At 63.1% G+C, this 23747-nt stretch overlaps 2 protein-coding genes across 5 annotated transcripts in view; one reads left to right on the forward strand and one right to left on the reverse strand.

The window, feature by feature from the left end:
- Nucleotides 1-17350, reverse strand: part of LOC111156259 (TSC complex subunit 2) — a 31806-nt gene extending 14456 nt beyond the window's left edge. For 3 of the 4 annotated variants that reach the window (XM_022517029.1, XM_022517028.1, XM_022517030.1), the window contains exons 1-19: nt 17294-17348; nt 16628-16794; nt 15506-15592; nt 13923-14033; nt 12795-12939; nt 11740-11857; nt 11286-11334; nt 10765-10890; nt 10374-10447; nt 9199-9325; nt 8370-8513; nt 7392-7529; nt 6529-6632; nt 6168-6249; nt 5096-5251; nt 4574-4690; nt 1851-1973; nt 993-1099; nt 677-827 (exon numbers count right to left, since the gene is read on the reverse strand). In XM_022517029.1, the coding sequence (XP_022372737.1) occupies nt 677-827; nt 993-1099; nt 1851-1973; nt 4574-4690; nt 5096-5251; nt 6168-6249; nt 6529-6632; nt 7392-7529; nt 8370-8513; nt 9199-9325; nt 10374-10447; nt 10765-10890; nt 11286-11334; nt 11740-11857; nt 12795-12939; nt 13923-14033; nt 15506-15592; nt 16628-16765 (2097 nt within the window). In that variant the 5' untranslated portion in view covers nt 16766-16794; nt 17294-17348. Of the gene's footprint in view, nt 1-676; nt 828-992; nt 1100-1850; nt 1974-4573; nt 4691-5095; nt 5252-6167; nt 6250-6528; nt 6633-7391; nt 7530-8369; nt 8514-9198; nt 9326-10373; nt 10448-10764; nt 10891-11285; nt 11335-11739; nt 11858-12794; nt 12940-13922; nt 14034-15505; nt 15593-16627; nt 16795-17293 lie in introns of all 4 variants that reach the window. The other variant, XM_022517027.1, reaches the window with a different exon arrangement.
- A 188-nt stretch (nt 17351-17538) lies between these two features.
- LOC111156261 (nth like DNA glycosylase 1) lies at nt 17539-22795 on the forward strand. The gene is given in 7 exon segments (XM_022517031.1): nt 17539-17617; nt 17619-17667; nt 18580-18818; nt 19252-19422; nt 20314-20473; nt 22419-22524; nt 22594-22795. Coding segments are annotated over 7 exon segments (936 nt in total). The 5' UTR covers nt 17539; the 3' UTR covers nt 22727-22795.
- Nucleotides 22796-23747: the final 952 nt, after the last annotated feature.

Here is a 23747-nt window from a genome sequence, read left to right on the forward strand (position 1 = left end):
CCTCCCCAGCTCATCGGGGAGACCACTGCCCATCAGCAACACATGTGGCCGTGAGTCCTGAAAACCTTTCCCCAGATCCCACCTGTGACCCAGGCCTGGAACCTCTCCCAGGAAGTACCCGACGGCCCCCTTCAGTGCCAACGCCTGGTGCCCCCAGGGAGAGGAAGCGGCTTCCCTGCCTGTGGCCCTCGAGGGCTTCCCAGGCCCAAAGCAGCACACCACTGGCCACATCGCCTCTCCCGCCGGCCCCCTTGCGGGGACAGGCCTCCACTCGTCCAAGGCCCCAGCCCCACCTCCGCTGACACCCACCCTCCCTCAAGGCTCTGTTTGTTGCTGCCCCCAGAACCTGTCCTGTCTCTCCGCCCCACCCAGCCGTCCCAGCGCCCCCGGCCAGAAGTGCCAGCAGCCCCCGTCGCACGCAGCCCGTCTCGGCCTTCACGTCATCCAACGACACACGTCATCCAACGACTCCCGCACGTGTCTGCACAGCTCCTTCCTACACCAAATCCACCTCCCAGGGGCAGGCGCGTCTCAGCTCATGCCCAGCTCACAGGATGGGACGCATGGCATCCGTCAGAGAACTACCGGACGCTTGGGGCAGCGGCGTGCCGCCGCGGTGGCTGACGCGGGGACAGGAGGTGTGCGCGGGGCATGGCGGAGGGACCGGCCAGCTCACCTGCTTCAAGCACTGCAGCAGCACACGGAAGAGCAGGGAGTAAGGCAGAGAGCCAAGTCGCACCGCGGGGCCTGTGGGCGTAGGGCCAGGTGGCCCGGTGGGGTTGGACAGGGCGCCGCTGGCCTTCTTCTCTGGGCCCCGCTCTGGCTCCCTGTGAAAGCGGGGGGACCAGCACTGAGGCCGCAGGGCAGGGACCGGCGCGGGCGCCCTAAGTGGCCATCGGGCAGCTACGGGACGTTGCTCAGACCCACAGGCACCCCCAGGGCTGGGCACAGCTGGCTCCCTGGCCGGCGCCGGGGACAAGGCTGACACGCACATGGCATCGCAGACACAGTAAGGGCTGAACCTCACGGCCCCATCCTTGCTGGGCAGGCCGAGGCGGTGCAGCGAGTCGGCCCTCAGGAGCAGCAGGAAGTCGAAGGCCTGCAGGGAGAAAGCGAGATCCAGCAAAGCCGGGCAGACGGCGGGCCCGTGTACTCTCAGCCCAGCTGCTCCACGGAAGGCCCCGCCCCACCCGCACACGTGCCGACCCCACCGCGGCCGCAGCAGTGCAGGCGGTGCCACACAGGCGTCCGGGCCTTCCCCGCCACAGCCAGGCCCGCCCCCAGGACACAGGGAGCGTGGCCTGCACATTGGCCAGGCAGCCCCACGGCCCCGAGTGCCAGGAAACACGGCCACGCTCAGGCCACCGGCACCTCCTCCCATGACCGACAGGTCCCGTAACCGGGCTGCCCTGACCACGGAGGCTGCCCCATCACACAGGCTCTGCAAGGGACCAGGACTTCCCTCCCCGTGGCCGCCGCTGGGCCTGGCGCCAACACCTACGACGGCAGCCGCAAGCTGTGTGTTCTGGCCGCGGCCGCTGCACGAAGACTGCAGCCCCAGGGGTGAGGCCGCACCCTGAAAGCCGTGGAAGCTCATCTCCGCCCACACCGCGGACCACCACCTGGCTCAGAGCGGCGCAGAGGCACGCGGACGCAGCAAGAATGGCACCAGGGCCCAGGGAGGCTGCGGCCACGGCTGGTCTAATGGGAGCGCGCTCCTGGGCCACCTGCCACCGTCCCAGCCTGAGCTCCCTGCTGGCCCCAGCAGGCACCCTGGAAGATGGCCGTGGCCAGCCCTGAGCCACAGTGGTACCAGCCCGGCCACGGTCAGCCCAGCAGCCCCATCCTACCTGCATCCGGATGCTGGCGGCGATCGGCAGGGTGTAGTCGTGCTTGTAGTGCAGCTGGATGTGGCCAACGAGCGTCTCGTACACGCGCATCGCGTGGCTGGCGGGCAAAGAGTACAGCTTGGTCTGTGGAGAGAGTGTGCCAGTCACTCCGAGGGCGGGAGGCCAAGACGCGGCTAGGGACCCAGCACCCGATGCCCAGGACAAGGGGAACAGGACGAGCTCTGGGGAGTGACTGGGCAACACACAGGGCCCACCGGCTGCCACCTCCGTTCCCGGGACTCCATCCCACGGATGCCCCCACACGCACACACCCTTGGTGGTGGCAGAAAGGGAATCCACTAATGAATCAGGAAAACGTGTCTAATGGGGCGCTGCTCAGCAACATGTACGACGTGACCCGTGAGCTAAAAGCACGTTTTCCGGCCACCGGCACAGCAGGACAGACCAGGACGAGTGAGGCCCCGCAGGCTCCGGGGGCCCTATAGGGGGCCATTCCCTAGCCGCTGGGTTGTCATCCCGCAGCGAGCCCCCTGCCTGCCCCAGCTCCCCGACACAGGAGCCCAGGAGAGGCCAGGTGAGACCCTGGTGTGGGGGGCCCTGCGGGGTGGCACGGGCTGGCCAGGTGCTGGGGGTCCAGCCACAGCCAGAGGAATGCCTCCGTGGCTCGTGGTACTCAAACCAGGGCCTCACAAAGTACATCACTGCTGCTCTTCAAGAGAGATTTTACCACAAGAGGACGGACGGGAGAGAGAGTTGGACCCGACGCTCAGGCCCATTCGGAAAGGACCACAGGGGAGGGGGACAGCAGCAGCCGGGCCTGCCTGGCCAGCAGGAAAGACGAACGCGATCTAACCGCGCTCCGTGCGTGCCGCTCGCCTGTGTCACACGGCGCGGGTTATCTCCCAAATGAGCGCCTCCGGGCCCAGGACATCGCCCTGCTCGCCAACAGCTTGGCTCTGTGGCCCCCACCCCGGGTCTGCGGGGCCGGAGCTCCAAGTGAGGGCGATGAGCCACCTGCCCAGCTTCTCCGCGGCAGGGTTCTGCACTCACTCAGGCCAATGCACCCCTCACCCACCAGAGGTCTAAAGGGGTCCGGGCTCCCAGGACAGGAGGCCACGGAGGTGCCAGCCGCCTTTCTACAAACACTTCAAACTTCCACGCCAGGAAATAACCGTCCCACGGAAGCGGCACGGGACATTCTGTGAACAAGCATTCGAGGCCACAGATTCAAATACCGCATTTTACGCAACACGGACACTGGCAAGTGAGCTCCAGGAACGCCGTGATGCGGTGACATCAGCGGCAGAGCCCAGGCGGAGGCCGGAGGAGGCCCGCAGGGACCCGGTCAAGCCTGCGAGCAGGGGTGTCTGGCCACAGCAAAGGAGAGCGAGCACCAATCCAAGGACAGACTCACCCAAGACACACCGAGTCCCCTCACAACTCCGCAAAAAGACAAACGATGCCGTTAACAAGCGAGCGGAGGGGGCAAGCAAACGCTTCCACAAAGGAGACACATACACGGCCACCGGGCGCTCCTCGCAAAGGGCGTGAACCAGACCACAGCAGCCTGGGACGCTCCAGTAAAGTGGAGCCGCAGGCGTACCGGGGACTGTGGGTAAAGGAGCCTCACACTGGTCCCGGCCACAGAGCGGCCCCTGCGGAACACGGTCCGGCCGCTCCTCGGCTGACCAGTGCGGGGTCGGGTCGCCATCCGAGCCAGCGAGTCCCCTCACAGGCCTGCACCCAAGAGAAGGGAAAACCCGCGTCCGCACACACACTGGCGCGTGGACGTTCACCCTGGCAGGATTCACAGGGGCGCAAAGGGGGAACCACCCAGCGATCAGCAGCACAGGAACTGATAAGCGGAGATAGCAAATCCACACGAGACCCGACAGCCATCCGAGCAAAGCTCTGCGCCCTGCCACCCGCCCAGGGAGCCTCCAGACTCTCAGAGCACGCACTGCACAAGTCCATGGTCACAGGAAACGTCCAGAAGGCACAAATCCACAAGACGCAGAGTGGACTGGTGGCTGCCAGGGGCCAGGGTGCCCAGGGGAAGTGGGGAGGAACAGCTAATGGGTGTGGAGTTGCTTCCGGGGAAGGAAGACGTTCTAAAAGGCACAGAGGGGGGCACCCGGGTGGCTCAGTGGGTTAAGCCGCTGCCTTCGGCTCAGGTCATGATCTCGGGGTCCTGGGATCGAGTCCCGCATCAGGCTCTCTGCTTGGCAGGGAGCCTGCTTCCCTCCCTCTCTCTGCCTGCCTCCCTGTCTACTTGTGATCTCTCTCTGTCAAATAAATAAATAAAATCTTAAAAAAATAAAAAAATAAAAAAATAAAAGGCACAGAGGCGTGGCGCCCACCACGTTGAGTCTGTGGAGGTACCAGAAACTCCCCTGGACCACACCCGCGGTGCACGAATTCCACGGAACGCCAACTACATGTCTCAACGAAGCCGTGAAACCAGCCCACTACCACGGGGCCAGACCACACGGCAGCCCGCCCCGCCTCAGCAGCAACGTGAGGGCATCTCTGCCCAGACCGGCCCTGCGACCCTCAGGAGCGCCCCACGCGGTGACAAGGAGCCTGGGTCACGCCAGGCTGCCCTCCGCGACCCCCACGGAGGTCTCCCCGGAGACATGTCCCAGGTCTCCCAGGAGACGTGTCCCTGCACAGCAGCTGCCCAGAGGCGGCCGGTTGGCCCTCCCAGAAAGGCAGAGACGCACCTGCAGAATGACCAGGAGCCCCAAGACGGCGGTCCTCACGTCCTCCACGGAGGCCGAGTACGCCGCCACGTCTCTCTCCTCCAGCTCAGCGGGTGGAGAAAGGGAGCGGGACATCACCTTCAGAGAGAAAACGTGCATTCAGCTCCCCAGCTCAGGGCTCCCCCCAGCAGCTATGGTCAGACCCGGCACTTTCCCCTGCATTTCTCAAAAGCTGCATTTTACGCTCCTGAGGGCCCTTCCAGAAACTGCGATGTATTTCACAGTTAAGAGAAAAGCACACTGGCGGTGCATAAGGACGATGCACCCAGCCCGGCTCCAGAGCCACACCACGGCTGTGTCCCAGGAGCCCCGTAGCACCGCCCATCCCCGATGCAAGGCGGCCCTGCCTGAGACGCAGCCATTGCTCTGGGTAAAACAGGGACAAACGGTCCAGAGGCCAGTGCTGCCTGTGCAGCCTGGCCACAACTGGGGGGCTCTCTAGTAGCCCAGGCACCCGGAGCCCCAGGCTCGAGCGGCCCTCACCTTTTCCACAATGTCCAGCAGGCTGTTGAAGTGGTGGGTATGACAGCCCTCAGCCAGGTCCACCAGCAACTGGGTGGCCAGTTTCCGGACTTGGGGGTCTTTGTCCTCTGGGACGTGGGAGAGTTGTGAGATGACCACTGAGCTGATCAGCTCCTCCTGAAGCGGCACAAGTCGGGGAAGGTGGGCAACGTGGGGCAGGGGCACGGCCGCAGCTGAGGGAGGCTCTGCACAGCCCCTTGGGGGCCCAGGCCCACAGGCCCAGGTACGAGGCAGCAGCAAGTGGCCGGGCTGGCTCTTGCCCATTCACCGTCATAGGGTGGGCCCCCCATGTGCACGCTCTGGGGTGGGAAGAGCCTGTCCCCGACATCATGAGCCTACAATGATGGGCAGGATGACAACAGCTTCTACAGAGTGAGATACAACGCACCATAGCAGCAGAGAGCGAGATAAAACCAACCCCGACATGAGGAAGCTGAGAACCCAGAGGGGCGTCCTGAAAGAGGCAGCGCTGAACTGAATTCCAAGCGACAGAGGTGCGGGGAAGAGGAAGGCTGGAAGGGAAGGAGTGGGCGGACCAGGCAGGGCTGGGAAGAGCGGAAACACCGGGACTGGGCTGCCCTCCAGAAGCCGCACAGAGCGTACTGGAGCAAAGACCCAGCTCTCCAGGAGAAAAGCTCTCGGAGGAAAGGACAGGCAAGCAGGGGCACGCAAGTGTCTGAGGGACAGATTCTGGCCCCAGACCAAGTTAAGGCTGGAGGGAAAGCAGCAGCAGCAGGAGACAGGCAGGCAGGGCTTGGCACCACTGTGGTCGGGCTGGGACTGGAGAACGGGACCACAAAAGCAAAAAGAAAACATCCCCACACGAGACTCTGCTGAGAACTTCTGTTTGGGCCCCGCAACTCTTGGCTCAGCAGAGACCTGGCGGGAGGCGGGAACCGATACCCGAGTGCGTGAACGGGGGAAGAACCAAGCTCACTAAGCAAGCCTGCCACAGACGGGTGTCCCAGGAGGCTCACAGAGCCCCCTCCCGGGCCCGCCGACCACACCCTGCACCCCCCAGCAGGACTCGCACCTCATAGAACTGCCTGTTGATGAGCAGCACGAAGGACAGGACGTCCAGCACCTTGATGCGCACGGCACTGCGGGACTCGTTCCTGGGGGCGGGGCACACCTGCTGGGGTCTGGGCGAGGGCTCCATGGCCAGCCTCGCCCTCCACCAGGCCCGGCTCGCCCATGTCCAGACCCAACACGGGGCCACGGGGCGGAGCGCTCAGCCCTCAGAGTCGGCCTCTTGCTAGTCGAGCAGGGCCGCCGGACCAAGTACGCGTGGGGGCCTCAGAGGACTCTGTCCCACTGGAAGGCCGACCTGCTCCCGCTCCCTCCAAGGACGAGAAAGGGAAACCCTGACCCGGCCGGCCTCCGCAGCTGCCTACCGGAAGAACCTCTCCATCAGCAGCTGCAGGTTGTGAATCCAGCCGTCCTTGGCCGGATGGATCGACTGAGCCCTGTATGTGATTAAGTTCAAGAGCGAGGACTCCTGTGGAAAGAAGTCACCGTTACTGAGCTGCTCTGCCCCGAGGCCTGTCCTACACTCACGCCCGTGCTGCTGGCCCTGGTGGAGGAGTGGGGAGGAGCGAGTCCGCTCACGGACACCAGCCCTCCCCCAGGTGGGCAGTCCACACCACAAAGGCGCTGAGAGCAGCAGTGAGAATTCACTTAAAAACCCACACAGGGCGCCTGGGTGGCTCAGTGCGTTAAGCCTCTGCCTTCAGCTCAGGTCATGGTCTCGGGGTCCTGGGATCGAGCCCCACATCGGGTTCTCTGCTCAGCAGGGGGCCTGCTTCCCCCTTTCCCTCTCTCTCTGCCTGCCTCCCTGCCTACTTGCGATCTCTCTCTCAAATAAGTAAGATCCTTAAAAAAAAAAAAAAAAAGAGACAACCCACGCAAAAGTCTTGGCGTCAGACTGTGGGCTCCTGGCACGAGCGCTTCCTGCTGCCCGGTGAGCAGACACACCAAGCGACAAGTCCCCAGAAGCCAGCCAGCACCTTCCTCCACGCGGGTGGGAGGAAGCGGACGGTCAGGCTAGCGCCGTCTACAACAGCTCCACGTGCAGTCAGCTTGCTGAAGCCCCAGCAGACCGCCCCGGAGAGCAGGAGCCTGCCTGCCAGCCTGAGTTCAAACTCAAGGAGAGCTGTTTCAGCCGCGGGGTCCCACCTCTCCCCCGGCAGTCTAACCTCGGCTAACCTCCTGCCCAAGCGCCAAAGGCCCCGCCGAGTCAGGGGAGAAGAGGTCTTACAGGCCTCTGGTCTGCGCATCGCTCGACCAGCTCAAAGTATCTCTCCGGAGACCCGTGGAACTCGCTCTGATCGCACAGCTCTTCCACTGTGGTCAGCAGGTCGTGGACGACGGCTCTGAGCTCTGGGCTGTCCAGGCTCTGCAACACAGAGGTGCGGTTCCGGAGGAGTGACTCTGGCCTCAGAGTGCAGGTCTCCAGCGAGCCGCATTCAGACATGGGGCATGGGGGGCAGGCGGGCCGTTCTCGCTCATTCAGGGAGTGAGGACCCCAAGGAGTCCTGCTCTGCCCACCCAGCAGGCCTCCAAGGGATCACCTCTGAGCATGTTCACGCCTCCCCACAGCTCAAGCACCTTCTAGAAACCCCAGGGCAGTTGCCTCCCAGCCTGCCGCTCCAGGGGTAGCGGGTCAGTGACAACGGTCTGGCTCAGCCAGCAGGCCCTGAGGGATGACAGTCTAGTCCTCTGCCCACTGGCCTGGCTGTGCACATCGCCATGCACAGGCCCAGTGCCCTCCCCCCGCACAAGACCCTGTGCCCCAAGAGACCCCGCCACCAAGCCCGGCTAGACAAAGCCTCAACTCTCCTACAGCCCCCACGCTGCCCCCATGTCATCCCTCTCCTGCTGCGGTTAGTATTTCCGCCAAAGTTACAGCAAATCCATGGGCGGCATCCCCGATGCCCCAGGCAATGTCTTCCTCAGGGTCCCCTTACAGGCCATGAAGGGGATGCAGTGTATCCCCCTCTGGGACTTGCGGGACGCCCCCCTCGCCCACCTGTCGCCGTCAGAGCCGCCACCTTCAGTGGGGAGAGCACACAGACCTGGCTGATAACGCGGACCCAGAAGGCGTGGAGGGCGGGCCCTGCTCACAGGGAGGTGGGCCTCCAGCCCCGTAGGTCCACAGCCACCCAGGGAAGGACCCGGTGGCCTGCCTGCCCGCTGTCCGGGCCCCCCTGGCCCCACGGCCCCCCGGCCACCGCACCTGGAGCTGCTGCAGCAGGCGCTCCATGATGTTCAGCAGGATGTCCCACGTCACGGCCTGGAGCTCCCTCCGGTACTTCTTGATCAGTCTGGTTACGGAGAGCACAATCTCGTAGGACACCACCTCGTTCGGACAGGTCATGGCCTGGAACAAGAGACCCAGGGAACACAGCGCTCAGCCACTTCCTGCTCCTGCCCAGCAAGCCCCCATCCCAGGGCCCTTGGAAAACAGCCCGAGAGGCCTTCGAGGGACTCGCTGCCCACATGTGCTCCCAGGCCACAGAAGAAGTACCCCAGGAGCCCGGAAGCACTCCTGCTAGCCCGGCTCCAAAGGGCCGGACTCAGCCACACCACTTGCTGCCGGCTCCGGGATGCCGACCCCCCAGCCCTGCAGAGCCGGAACGCCACCCCCGCAAGCCGAGGGCGCAGACCACGCCCCCCGCCACCCGAGGAGGAACCCTCGGCTCCCAGGGCGCCCTGCCCGCGGCGTGAGCACATGCACAGCCAGTGCCCAAACGCCGGCGGGTGCCGCAGACAAAGAAGCAACGTCTCGGGCCTCGCTCTGGAGCGAGAGCAGCGCCTGACGAGCTAACGCCATCACCTCGGGGACCCCGGAGCAGTTCTGCTGCTCCTCCACAAGGGCTGAAGTCCCTAAGACAGAACGTTCACTTAAAACGAAACCTGCCAAGGGTCCTAGACCTCAAGGGTCCCCAGGTCGCAAAGCACCTGACTGAAAGCCGTGGCCTCACCACCTGTGGACCTGTGCTCATCCCCGAGCCGTGTCCCCTCCACCCCGTGTGGCAGCCCCCATAGCGCAGAAGCCAAGTCACCTCATAAAAGGACGGGAGCACAGATGTTGGGGAGTTCTTCAGAGAGTAGAGTCGGTGCGCGCCCCAGAGAGCCATGCCCACAAAGAACACGGCGCCTCTCAGCAGCGCGGCGTCCTCCTTGTAGGCTCTGCAGCGATGGCAGAAAGACCACGTGTCAGCCGAGCCCACGGTCCCCTGAGCCCCCTGCTCTTACGGGGAAGCAACAAGGCTGGGGAAGAGGCTGTGGGTAGGGGACGTGGGCCCGCGGCCATGACCCGATTCACTCAGGCCTTCCCACCGCAATCGTCACTGCTGACCCCGGGGCCGTGCCACATGCCAGGACACGGAGATAAATAAGAGAAGGCCCTTGGCCTCACGGTGCTTACGGTCTAGGAGGCACTGGTGTGAACCAAAAAACCACCTGAAGAAATGCCAAGTCCCTCCCTCAAATTACAGCCAAGACGGAAAGCCCAGGGCCACGGGAGTCTGCCAGAACACTGGGCAACCAGCAACCACCCTAGGTGGGCACACCCTCAGAGAAACCGGAGCACGGAGGGAGGACCTGGCAGCCAGGGGAACGGGCGGGCACAGAGGCCCTGGGTAGGGGGGACAGCAGCAAGGAGAGGCGGGAGGACAATGGGCTGAGGCAGGGCTGGCCACCCAGCCCTCACCGTGGTGGGCAGTGTGACTCTTCTTCTCAGAGCAGGAGAAGCTCTCAGGGCTCCGAACCAACCATGCCATGGTCCGAGGCATGTGGGGAAGGGCACGCAGCTGCGAGTGGAGCAGCAGACTCTGGGAGGCTGGCGAGGAGCGAGTGGGGCTCCAGGGGCTGGAGGCCCTGGGAGTGGACAGACCTGCACCATCCCTCAGGGGCAGAAGCAACAGGCCCTGTGATGATCTGGCTGGGGGAGGGGAGGGCAAGGGCCTCATCACAGCACCCGGTGAGGCAGCCCTCCCTGACGAGGCGGGAGTACAGGACTGCTCAGGGCCTTAGTTCTGAAGGTTCTGACTTTGCAGCAGAGGAAAAACAGCACAAGGGCCAGGGACACGGGACGGGAGCTGTAGCTCAGCAAGCTTCTGGAGCAGCCAGAAAGCACTGGACAGGAAAGCACTCAGGCCCCCGGAGAAGGCTTTGTGGCTGCTGACCCAAGCCACCTGGCCCACACCGGTCCACCCCAGGCCCGGGGCACACTCGCCTGTCCTCCATGATCCGACACATGTTGTAGATGGCACTGTGGCCCAGGTGGGTGCCCAGGAGGTTACGCATCAGCTGGGAAACAAGGCACCGCCATCACAGGTGAGCAGAAGCCAGCCCCAGGGCCCGGGGGCCAGCCTCGCGCAGACAGCGCTCTGAAGCCCTCCGCGTCCAGCTGCCTCCTGCCGCCTCCTCCCAAACACAGAGGCAGCAGCTTTTTGAAACTACTACCAAAACCCCGGCCTCGGCTCAGACCCCAGGAAAATGCTACTGGATTCCCCTCAGTAGGACAGCCAGCCATTCACTGAACATAGCACAGCCCTTGTCCTGTCCACATGCCTGGCCTCCACCTTCATCCGGGGAAGCCCCTCCAAAACAGTTCAGAACCCCACCTTCCAGCAAGGCTCACAGAGCTCCTTGACGTTGATGGTGCGGCAGAGAGTCACAATGAACAGCGGGAGACTCTCAGCCGGCAGGCAGTTGTAGCAGACCACGGCGTCCAGCACCTGCAGGGAGACCTGGGGGAGAGGGACACAGGTCACGCCGGCCCCGCCTCCCGCCCACAGGGATGTGCCCCACCCCCAGCCTCGTTCCCACCCTCCTTTGGTCAGGGACAGGCGCCCTCCCCTCTGCCAAAGCAGCCTTCCTCGGAAGGAGAGTGAGGGAGCATCACGGTCACGGTGGGTCGCCCCATCTGGAACTATGACCCCACGACGGAGGTCATCCAACCAAACACCCTCACTTCCTGTGGAGTCCTGAGCACCAGAGAGGCCAAGCAGCTGGCCCAGGGCCACGTAAACAGTGAGGGGCAGTGCGGGGCTCGAGCCCAGAGCTGGGATCCCAAGCACTCCGTCACCCGGCCCGCCCAGAAGGAGGGTAAGAGGACCGTCCCTGGGGGAGAGCAGCTACTGACCTCTATGTCTACGGACGACACCGTCTGGACACACAGCAGGCAGATCATGCTGGCGGAGGAAGCGCGAGGTCAGTGGAAGGACGTCTCCGGGGGGTGGCGCGGCTCCGTCCCACTTTCTGGGGCCTCAACAAGTCAGTTAAAACCAAGAACTTGACCCCCCGAGGGCTCCACTCCCCCACAAACAGGCAGGTGCCTGCCTTGTGCCAGCCACGGGGCAGCACCAGCAGGACCCAGTCCCTGGCCTCACGGCTCCCTGCGTACGTGCAAAAAAACAACGGCGCAAGTGGTAACAGAGGCGCTGGCTGACAGCGTGCGCCGGTGAAAGTGGAAGCGCCCCTGTTCTACGGGCAGGAGCACGCGCGGCCACGCTGTCGCGGCGCCTCCGACTGCTCACTGCCTCCGACGGCTGAGGCAGCAGGGCCAGGAGCAGAGGGACGTTACGGGAACTCCTTACTGGACCATCGATGCAATGTATTCATCCAGGTAACAGCTGTTGAACTTGACCAAGTTCACAAGCACCAAGAGAAATTCTGAGGACAGGCCGATGTCCATCCACTGCAGCACGAACCCAGCTGAGGGGGAAGAGGAGGAGGGCAATGTCCAGCCTCCTCCCTCCACACCAGGAAAACACCCCCGGCCCTCCCGCTGCCGTCAGCAGGCCACGCGCAGGCCGGCGGGGGCTCAGCCGCAGCCCCAGCAGGTCAGCACAGCCAACTCTGAAGTTCACCTGACCCGGGCCGCGCTGAGCGGGTCCAGGCTGAGGGGTGGTAGCCGGATTTGTGTCTGATGCTCGGAGCCCGGGCCCTGAGGCTGGCCTGCACCAGCAGTACCGGGCGCTTGTCCAGGAGGCAGATTCTTGGCCCTCTAACCCTCCCTGAGACTCTCTCAACAGGGACAAAAGCCACACTTGGCCACTGGCCAAATCACCTCAGAAAACCTGAGCACAGCAGCCAGCAGCACCTGTCCTGGAGACAGACTGCCAGCTGGGGGCCATCGCCGGGCCCCCGCCAGCTGATTTCTTCCTCCTCCTCCCTCCCCCCGCCACGGCGGTGACATGAAATCTCAATCCATCAGGACAACAGAGAGGAAGGCTAGCCAAGAGGAAGGCTGGGAGGTCAGGCCCAGGGCACAAAGAGGCCCAGCAAGAAGACACGACGAGGCAACCCCAGCCCCCCAGAAACTTCAAGGTACCCTGGATAAAACACGGGCTGACGCCCGGTCAGTAGCACCGCCTCCCTATAACAAAACTTGGTCCCCCTCCTGCCCCCCTAGCAGGCCTCACTCCCCAGGGACTCTGAGCGAACAGGTCTGGAGTGAAGCCCAGCACTGTCCGTCTCTAACAAGCTCCCCGGGGGACGCAGTGGCTGTCCCGGGCCATACTCAGGCAAGCAGAAGCTCATGGTGTCGCACCCTCCGCAGCGCCCCCCTGTGCCTCAGCAGCCTTCTGGCATTCGGAATCCAACGGGACCCCCCAAGCCCGAGAAACCCCGCACCCGATGCGGCACCCACCCAGTTCTTCTTCCAAGTAGGTGATGTGTCTCCCGTTGTCCGTGAGGGCCTTGAACACTTCCAGTCTCTCGTGGAGGTCTTCATTGGAGGGGTAATCCTTGATGACCTTAAAGAAGAGGGCTCTGAGCACGCCCAGGTGGTCCCCCTGAAAACAGAAGCACAAGCTCAGCTGTCCTGCCAGGACCCCTGCTGGCTGGGTCTCCCGCACAGCCATACGCTGTCCAAGTAGAGGGGGGCTCGAGGACTCCCGACCCTGGGACCCCTTCTCCTTCCCAAGGCACTGGCTGTAAGAGACCAACTGGGCATGTCGAAGCCACTCCAGACCGGCGCGCATGTGTGCACGTGTCTGTGCGCGAGCTGTGGGCACACAGCAGGGGACAACACAGTTCCAGCCTGGGGCTCATGGCCAGAAGAGACACGTTTGTGTCTGCGCGTGATAAAAACGGTCTGACCAGGGGGCACCTGGGTGGCTCAGTGGGTTAAGCCTCTGCCTTCGGCTCAGGTCATGATCTCAGGGTCCTGGGATCGAGCCCCGCATCGGGCTCTCTGCTCGGCGGGGAGCCTGCTTCCCTCTCTGCCTGCCTCTCTGCCTACTTGTGATTTCTATCTGTCAAATAAATAAGTAAAAATCTTAAAAAAAAAACAAAAATGGTCTGACCACTCTGAAAGGGGACAAGCGTTTCCACGCAGCAGGGGTGTGCACAGCAGGGAAGAGAGCCTCCAGGCAGGAATGCAGAGGCTGCCGGTTCTAGAAGCCAGGAGCACAGGGAGCCATGGGCAGAGGCTCAGGTCGGCAGCAGGAGGGCAGCAGCAGGCCACCAATCTCTCAAAGTGGGCACATCCCTTTCATTCTGCAGCCTCATCGACACCCCAAAACATTCCAGAGGAGGGAATAGCCACCCCCATTCTCCAGGAGAGGAGGCGGAGGTCCAGGGGCTCACCCGGGGTCCCCCGGGTTCAAGAGGCTGGGGTGCCCGCTCGGGCTGTCGGGCTGCAGAGAGCCGGTGCCGGGGCCCTCACCAAAGGCCAAAGCCCACGGGTGGCACAGAGGGAGCAGTCCACGGCCACCCGAAGTCACGCCCCACACCCAGCCCAGGTCCACCCGCACGCAGCCCTGCTGCCCATTACCTGCCCCTGCACGATGGCCTTCAGCAGAGCCAGCACCGCGTGCCGGGCCTCCGGGGGCCGCTCCGGCTGCAGCAGGTCCGCCACGGCCTTCCACAGCGCCTCCACCGCGTGCTGCCGCCAGCAAAGAGGGACCACGGTTAGGGGGTACCGGCCCCCTCCACTCAAGGCTCAGTGCCACGAGCAAAGGACAGAGCGGAACGGTTCTTCTGACTCAGAACTCACTCCCCTGAAGCCCGCACGTCGTGTGCCCTCACAGCCAAGTGACCTGGAGGCTGCTGGGGGCCCTGCCGCAGGCGACTGCGAACCGCAATCGCGCGCAGGCTCTGGCCACAGCCTGGCAGGGAGGGAGGAAAGCAGCAGACCAGGGGAGCTGTCCCGGGGGCCCCCGGGATCGGTCAGGAGTCCCCCTTTAGAGCGTGCTCGGACTCCAGTGAAGAAAGCCACTGAAAAAATCTGAGGACCAGGCAGGCCTGGGTCTACAGCCTGACCCAGAAACCCCACTCCCCTGGCCTCTCCGTACCAGCCAAGGGCCCCTCTCTACCACACGCCTGCCCCGCCTGGGCTGCTGAGAACACTGTGGACTTCTGGAATCTGTCTCCCGGAGTAACGGGGTCCTGTCCCCTGCAGCTGCCCAGAATCAGTCTCTCTTGTCACCTCCTCTGCTCCACGTTAATCATCCCGGGCTCCCTTCAACCAGGGTCTTCAGACCTTCTCAACCTTTTCTGGGCTCACTTCCCTTGGGAGGGGACTAAAATGTCCTTTAGATGGTGTCCGACCCACATTATGACCATTTCAGGATGCTCTGGGACTTTCACCTCCTTTATCCTACACATAACACTCCTAGTGACACAACCGAAGCTACAACAAGATCACACACCAGCCCGGGAGACTCTGCCAGCCTCTTGGGCTTATCTGTCTGTTCACCACCGTCCCCCGCTTCCATACCTACAGGAAAACTTTATGGACGCAGAAGACTATTTTCACCTTTACCCTCGGTAACATACAGCCTGCGTGTTTCAGATGACCACTGGATGTCGTGGCGGCCCTCCCCTCCCCCTTAGTAAATCCTAGTCTGCCTGGTCCGTGTCTCCTCCCAAGTTGCCCATCCGATCTCCGGGCCAGGCTAGAGCAGAGTCCTGAGGTACTCTCACGACAACCTCCCACTCTGTGCTTGGGACGCCTGGAGAGAGCCTGCAACCATCCGCCCGAAATAAATGGGCTTATGTCTGTGAGGCTGCTTGAGCCTACCAACCAGACACCTCTCCCAAAAAGACACCAGAAATGGCATGCTTTGAGCCACAAGGTTTCCAGATGTTCCCTTCCCTTCCCTGAAACGTGAAGACTCAAGTAAGCGTGCATTTCTGCAACTCCCTATTAAAGCCTTTCTCGGAACTGCCACAAAAACCTTAGTGCTTCTGCTCCCCACCTCCACGTGTGAGTGACCCCAAGGGATTATGCCCAGAGCATTCCCAGAAGCTCCCCTAAAAGGGTGCGTAAGTTAGTAGTAGCACTTAGCGCTCAGCCGGGCTCCTCGAAAGAGCCACGTCAGACTTGTGGACAGCAGCCGACGGAGGCAGACCTACCTCTTCAAATTTCTTCATTTTGGCAACCTCGCAGATCTGCCCTATCACCCGGATGCGACTGTTGATACCACATTCGACACTCAGTTCCTGGCGGGAGATGAAAACGGCAAAGGGGCCGGGGCTCAGGCAAGGGGTCTCCTTAACCACAGGCACAGACCGCCCGAGAATTCCCACGCTGGAGACCTGCCGCGGCTACTTCTGAAATCAGGGACCACCAGAGTTTATGACTCCATCTCAGTGGGGTGAGAACAGACTACCTCTCTTTTTTGCAATGTTTCATTTTATTGAGATAAAATTCACGTAACAAAATTAGCTGTTTGAACAATGCAAACCTGTACAATTTTGGCATATTCACGACGCCTGCAACCGTGTCCGCTAACTCCCAAATGTTTTCATCACCTAAGAGGAAAACATCCCACCCACTAGCAGTCACCCCCCCTCCCCATCCCCTCAAGCCCCCACAAAAGCTGACCGACTTTCCGTTTCTACAGACTCTCCTATCCTGGACATTTCACAGATGTGGCAGTACTCGTTAGGCGGGGCCTCTGTGCCTAGCTCCTTCCACTTAGCATGTTTCCAGCGTTCGTCCACATCACAGCGTGTGTCAACGCTTCGCTCCTTCTTTTGCCGAATAATAAATACTCCATTGTACAGAGTTTATCACGTTTTGTTTCTCTGTTCCCCAGCTGACGAGTACCTTGGTTGTCTCTGAACGGGAAACCTCACGCGTGCAGAAACTCGGCATTTTCTAAATCACGGTGCCGGGATGTGGGAGAGCGACTCAAGCACACTCCAGGAAACAAAGACCAGCTGCTCCAAGGAGCTCACAAATGACCAGGGTAACACCTGGCTATAACCCTAATCCCCTGCGGACACCAAGCCCGGTACTTTCGCCACGGCCAGTAGAGCAGGCGCTCCCGCACAGAAACCCGAGTACTACCTCAAGTGTGCTGGACCCAGTCCCCGAGGTCCTGACTTCCTCGACCTCCGACGGAAAGACAGGCTTCCACAGCACTGGGGATGGCAGCAGTCCCACCTCCCACAGAACCTGGTGACAGAGGGGACCCAGCCTGCCCTGCACCTCCCAACAGGCTAGCGGAACAGACGAGGCAGCTCACTCACTCTCAGGATGTCGGCCGTGATGATAAACTCCGTCTGTTTGCCCTCTGCAGACCTGGGGTTTGGCCTCGGGGTTCCCAGTCCTAACAGATTCCTGAATTTCTCCTTCAGGCCTGAATCTTTGCTTGTCGGCTTGGCCATGGTGGACAGGAACGCACCAGAGGCCGCCTCTACGCCAAGAAAACAGGCGGAGAGCTCAGGGGCAGCTCCCCGCATCTGCCCCGCTGCCGACCTCCGGATGCCCGCCCGGGAAGCCGAGTCTCGGGTGAGCACGAGCCTCCCACAGCTCCTGGGAGGAACTCAAGCACAGCCTAGCGGTCCCGGCTAGCAGCGGGCACCGGGTGAGGGCGGGGAACGGCGCGCGGCGGCCCCGACGCTCGCCTCCGTCTCCTCCCCGACGTGGGGAAGGCCTGTCCCGGACGCCTGAAGCAGGGGGGCCCCCGGCACCCGCTCCGTCTTAAAACCCAAGAGGACTGGCGGCTCCAGGCTCAGGCTGCGGTGGGCGCAGCCGAAGGCCCGGGCCGCGACACTGCGGGGTCCGCCCCCGCCGCCTCTGCGCGAAGCAGCACCCTCCCCTCCCCGGCGCGGCCGCCTCGCCCTGCCCCATCGCGGCCGGGCTAAGGGTGGGCAGGGCTGGCGTCAGCAGTCTGGGGGCAGCGAGCCACTCACCCGGAACCCGGCGCCTGGCCGTCCCGGCGCGGAGAAACGAGCGCACGCCGGGCCCCACCCCCCAGCCCCGAGCCGCCGCCGGAAGCTCGATCCGCACTTCCGGCAGCGCACAGTGCCCTAGCGCCGCTGGCGAGCTTGCCGGGAGTCGTAGTTCCCGGCCGCTCTCCGGCGGAAAAGCTGAGCGAGGATCGAGTCACGTGACGAGTCGCGGGGGACGCCGGGATGTGTAGTGCACAGAAGTTTGTCATGCGCATGGCTGGCGTGAGGATGGTGACCCGAAGCCGAAGCCGGAGCCGGAGCCGGAGCTCGGGGGCCGGGCCGCGGGGGGGCGGGGGAGGAGGCCGCGCCGGTGCGGAAGGGAGAGGCGAATGCAGGTAGCCCCGCGCCGGGCCGGGGGCATGGGGAGAGAAACAAGGTGGGGGGAACTGCAAGGGGCTGGGGACTGGGATTCCGAGTCGCACCCACGTGGGGCTCTGGCTCCCACCGCTCTTCCTGTTCCCGGGACGCAGGGGCAGGGGTCCGGGCGCTCGCGCCTCCCCGACCCTCCGCGTCCCGGTAGCCTGTTCCGGGCGCCAGGCTTTCTGTGGCACACCAGCCTCGTCCTCGTAGCTGCTTCCCGCTCGGAGAGACCGGGCGCCGAGGACAAGCCCACCCCGAGGGCGCTGGAGGGTGCCCCTGAGAGGAAACGGGAAAGGGCGTGGTCTTCGTTTTGTTTAATGCTGCAGGCCTCCAGGATCCAGGGTGTGCAGGACCCCGGGGTGAGCGAGACCCACAGGGCCCCAGCAACAGGACAGCCAAAGGGGGATTCCCATAGGCACCCAGTAAACTTAGGGGTATGACAGATGCACGGAAAGGGGAACCGGGGCAAAAGGAGTCAGTAGGGGACAGTGCCAGCTGCGTAGGTACCTTGATGCTGGGATGGAGTTTGGGGTTCGCCATGAATACAAGGAAAAATCAGTGAGGAGTTTTGAACGGAAATGACACAATCTGATTTGGGCCTTGGGAATGTCTCTCTAGGCTGGTGTGGAAACAAGATGGGGGGGCACCTTGGAGGATGCCTTGGGGAGAGTCCTCCTGTACTAATGCAGCCTTGGTCAGGAGCCCTCCCCAGGAGGCCAGGGGAAAGCTGACTTGCCCCCAGAATACGTGCTGCAGAAGCCAGAGCAGCCCCAGCTGCAAAAGATGGTGGATGATTGTTGAAGGAATGATGGGGGGTGATAGCAGGCAGGGTAGCACCCACACCCACCCTCACCTATGGCCCCCGCTGAATGGCACTTTTTTTGCAGAAGGAAGGAAAAACCATGGTCCCGCAAAGCGCCAGCGGAAGACGCAGAAACTGAGTGTCGCCTACGAAGCCTCAGATGATGAGAAAGGAGAAGGCGCCAAACCCCCAGAGGCACCAGGCTGGGAGCCCCCGGACTGGCAGCAGCAGCTGGTGAACATCCGCACCATGAGGAGCGGGAAGGACGCACCTGTGGACCAGCTGGGTGCTGAGCACTGCTATGACCCCAGTGCACCCCCAAAGGTAGGCAGGCGCCCCATCTGCCTGGTGACTGCCTTCTGGACAAGACACTTGCTTCCTCTCAGGCCTCTGCAGGGCACAGCCTGATGCCTGGCAGCCCTTGGCTGGAACCCTCCCTGGCAGGCAGCCCCGCGAGGGGTCAGCGCCTGGGCTTGTGTGTGGGATGCGTAGGGTTATCCACGAGGCCACAGCGATCACAGTGGCAGGCACCGGCTGTCAAGCACCGGGTTTGACACTAAGTGTTGTGATCATTCATCTCCGCCTCCTAGTGGTATTTGTGTGATAGGCACTGTCACCGTTCCTGTCTTCCTCACGTATGAGAACACGGTTCGTTGGCCAGGGTAACAGGTGCAGGTGGGGAAGGGTTTGCGGGGGCCAGCCCACGGTGAACACCCAGGACCTGCCACTACTCTGGTCCCCGTCACTGTGCAAACAGGTGCGGAGATACCAGGTGCTGCTGTCCCTGATGCTCTCCAGCCAAACCAAAGACCAGGTGACAGCAGGCGCCATGCAGCGGCTGCGAGCTCGGGGCCTGACGGTGGACAGCGTCCTGCAGACGGATGACAGCACGCTGGGCGCGCTCATCTATCCCGTAGGCTTCTGGAGGGTGAGCCCATGGGCCTCAGAAAGACGTCAGGAGGCCAAGGGGAGACTGTGGGGTACGGGAGGCCAGGTGGGGCATCTGAGGTTGTAGGGACCCAAATGTGAGTTCCCACTGGAGCCCCCTGCCCGTCTAACCAGCAAACGGGGCCAGGGCTATGGGGCCTGCCTCCTTGGCCTTTCCTGTTTGCAGCCCACCCCTTCCTTCCTCCACCTCCCCACCCAGCTGACTGGCGCTTCCCTTCCTCCCTGAGGCTGCCCACCCGCCTTTCCCTTTGTTTTACTTCAAGCCTCCCTGGAGTGCGTCACCCCCTTCCCTCTGGAGCCCCCACAGGCCACAGAGCACTGGGTGGTGAGTGGGCGGATCTATCGAAGACGCCCGGGCGGGTGGGGCTGCTTCCCCTTGGCATTGGCGTGGGCCGCAGTTTGTCAAGAGGGTTTTAAATAGCTCTCTCTACTCGGGGCAGAATGGGAACCACCCAGCTGGCCTGGCAGCTGGCGGGGGAGCCCCAGGCTCCAGCCTTCCTTCCTGAAGGTCCAGGTGCTGCGGAGCCCAGCTCCTGGCATGGCTGGCCTTGCTTAGCCGACCTGGCATCTGAGGGAGTGATGGGACAGGGGACCCGAGCAAGACCCCACACATGTGTCATTTCCAGGCAGATGGAAAGCAGGGGTCCAGGCCTGCACTGGGCCTACCTCAGTCTCCCTGCTGCCCTTGGCTCATTCCCACCTCTTGGGGGGACAGAGGCAAACAGTTGCCTCTGAATGTGTCTTGGACAGGTGACAGGCAGCTCCGGACACCTGTGAGTCTCCATCGGGATTTATCCTCCCAAGTAGGTCTACATCCTCCACCTCCAGAGCTGACCTCCCCCCCCCGCAACCCCCCACCTCCGTCTTTCAGAGCAAGGTGAAATTCATCAAGCAGACCAGTGCCATCTTGCAGCAGCGTTATGGCGGGGACATCCCGTCTTCAGTGGCAGAGCTGGTGGCACTGCCAGGCGTTGGGCCCAAGATGGCGCACTTGGCTATGGCGGTGGCCTGGGGCGCCGTGTCTGGCATCGGTGAGTGGCATACACGGTCAGGGAGGGCAGGGTTGGTCACATCCCATGGTCTGTGAGCCCAGCTCAAGTTCCCTCGCCCACAATGTGACCCAGGGGATCAGAAAGATGTTTGCAGCACTGAGCTAGGCCTGCCTGGTCTACAGGTGGGTACTGATGCGAGGAGTTTCCGTTTGCTGAGCCCCTGCTGTGCGCTGGGCTCCGTGAGAGGCCCTGGGGATGGGTTCAGGGTCCACGTTGTGTATGGAGAAAGACATTGGGCAGGTAACTCCTTACCTCTGAGCTAGAAACAGTCTTGGGGGGGCGTGCACAGTGCTGTCAGCGCTGGCCCAGGCTAGGGCATCTGGGAGACTTCTAGAAGGAGATGATAATTCAGCCAAGAGCTGAAGATTGAAGCGGGCTAGTCAGGCTAGGAGGAGGAAGTGCTGTCCAGGCAGAAGGAGCGACGTCCACATCAGGTGGGAGAAGTGGCCAGGAGAAGGCGGCCCGAGAGTGGGCAGATGGGGGAGGCCCGGTAAAGGCAGGGGGACACCAGGGGAGGGGGAGCTGGGGGGAGCCTCTTCTAGAATCCCTTTCCTGACATTGGTGGTGTCCATGAAGACAGACCGTGGGCCAGGCTGCGGCTGCTTCTTCAGGTCTTTGCCCAGATGTCTGGCTCCTGAGGCTGCCCAGCTGCTGGCCCGGCCAGCCCAGAAACCTGGCCGGCCACAGCCTCTCTGCATGCCCCTGCCCCGACCCTGGTTACCCCTCCGGAACTCCTGCAGGGGGCGGGGGGGTGGGCAGACATCTTCCCAGCACCTCCCCGGCTCCTAAGACCTGCTCCCTTCTTGGCACTGCATTTGAGGTGGAAGGCAGCTAGGGGCTGAGGATCCTGACCGTGAAGGCTGCAGCCCAGCAGCCCCAGAGACCGATGATGGGCCAGGCAGGGGCTAGGGCAGAGCCTTCCCCGAGCCCTACCCCCACCACCGCCCCTGATCCTGCAGCCGCCAGCTTCTCAGCAGATACCTGAGCTTATCTGGGCAGCTGTTCTCAGCTGCCCGGGTCTCAGAAGGGGATGGTGGGGGGGGCCTGGCAGGTCTGTGGGGGAAGGGCCCACCGCCCAGGGGCTTCCAGAGCAGCAGACACACTGGAAGAAGTCCGAATGTCACCCTTTCCGTATGTCTGGAGGCCCTGCCTCTCTGGCTTCTCCGGGAAGGGGCCCATCAATTAGAAAGCCAGAGCAGCCAGTCCCAGCTGGGTGACCAAGAGAGAAGACACTTATCCTCTCTGAGCTTTGGTCGCGGAGCTGGGAAAACATACAGAGGACTAGTCCACAGGAGGCTCCCGTAGTGTGGTGTGGCCCTGGGCTGGGCCTCTGGGGGACAGGCAGCATGATCATTTCTGTGCTACAGAGGAGGATGCTGAGGCGTGGTGACCCACTAACCTGACTCCCACACCTGTGTGCTCTCCCTGTGTCCTCCAGGGTGCCCTCTGTCAGCATCTGGGCAGGGCCTGAGCCTTTTTCCAGACCATCAGGAGCAGGGGAAGGGAGCAGGTGTAGGACTCAGGTTGTCTTTGGCAAAGTCGGGAGGAGGTAGGGACTACAGCTGGTGGGGAGAAAGGGGCCCTGGTGAGCAGGTGCCCAGGGCGAGCCCTGGGGTGGCTGGCCAAGGGATGCCGGGACTGTGGCCCAGGGAGAGGACAGCTGCAGCTGGCCTGGCCATCCTCCCTGCTCTGTCCCTGGCCGTGCCGTGCTGGGTGTGGGCTCTGGGAGCGGCCTGGCACCCACAGCCAGCGTCGGGGCGAGGAGGCACAGCTCCCTGCACCCCTGCTAGGGGGCCCAAGCCCTTTGATTCGAGCTGCTGCCCTGCCTTCCGTGGCAACCCAGGGTTTGGAGCGGGGAAGACTCGGGCTCCAGGCCTGGGTCTGGCCAGCACGCCCTGTGATGAGCCGGTCCTGTCTCCTGCAGCGGTGGACACGCACGTGCACAGAATCGCCAACAGACTCGGGTGGACCAAGACGGCGACCAAGTCCCCGGAGAAGACCCGTGCGGCGCTGGAGGCCTGGCTGCCCCGGTGCGGCAGGGTGGGGGCTGGCGGGGCTGCCCTCAGCCTCCCTCCCCCACTGACCTCTCATCTTCACAGGGAGCTTTGGAGTGAGATCAACGGACTGTTGGTGGGCTTCGGCCAGCAGACATGTCTGCCCGTCCGCCCGCGTTGCCAGGCCTGCCTCAACCGAAGCCTGTGCCCAGCTGCACGGAACCTCGGCGGGCCGTGAAGCCTGGGCCTGGATGCCATGCACCAGCCGACCGTGAGCCTTTGCTGGGGGAGCCATAGCCTGTTTTCTAATAAAGCTCGGGAATCGTTTGCAGCCGGGGTCTGGCCAAGTCTCGCCTCTGGGGCGTGGGGGGCAGGCCGGGAAGCACGTGCGTGCGCTGCGTGTGTGCCCGTGCTCGCGTGTCTGAATAGGGCTGGCTGGGAGGCTGACACGGGGACGTGACCATCTGGCTGTGTACGGGGCGGGGTTGTGGGAGCCTGGGACAGAGGAGACCGGTCGTGGGAGCCAGCTGCACGCAGCTGCTGGGAAGCCCGCTGGAGACCCGGGCCTCCTCCCTCCAGGGCAGCAGGCCAGGGATCCAGGTCTGCACCTCCCCTCTTGCTGAACTGCTCCGTGAGAGCTCTCTGCTCGGAGGTCCCCCTGTGTTTACAGAGCCACCTGTCCTGTAGAGTAACACCAGTAGGCCCAGGCCAGGCGTCACAGGGCACAGGAGACCTGACCTGTGTGTACCTGCCGGGGCGGGGGCGGGGAGGCTGTGTGAGAGCGAAGGCGTCAAGGGTGCAGAAGGCATGGAGAGGGAGGTGCTGGGGGGCAGGGGGAGGGAGAAGCTGGCAAGGGCCCCAAAGAGTGCCAATGAAGGAGGGAGCAGGGCTCCAAGTTACGCACCCCCCCCAGGGTGGGGAGGAAAGGGAGGGGAGAGCGCGGAAGCTGAGCAGGGTCAGGCTGGGCGGCCTGGTGGATGGAGTGGGGGCGGCTTAGGAACGGGACTCTGGTTCCAGCCTCTGAGAGCGGGCTCCCAGGCTGCCTCCTTCCTGCCCAGACCACAGACCCCCACCCTCAAGTGAGGGCTCAGGAAGGACAGAAGCGGCCACGGGTCTGAGGAAGGCCTGTTTATTAGGAGGGCGCGCATGCGCTATGGCTTAGATGGCAGACAGCAATGTCAGTGGGGTTCGCTGCCGGGGCCAGGAGGAAAGGGAGGGTGGGCGAGGTCCCTTGGGGGCAGGATCTCCCACAGCCACAT

This window comes from Enhydra lutris, unplaced genomic scaffold (genome assembly GCF_002288905.1).
Source record: "Enhydra lutris kenyoni isolate GAN:26980312 unplaced genomic scaffold, ASM228890v2 scaffoldscaffold45, whole genome shotgun sequence".
Classification (NCBI taxonomy): domain Eukaryota; kingdom Metazoa; phylum Chordata; class Mammalia; order Carnivora; family Mustelidae; genus Enhydra; species Enhydra lutris.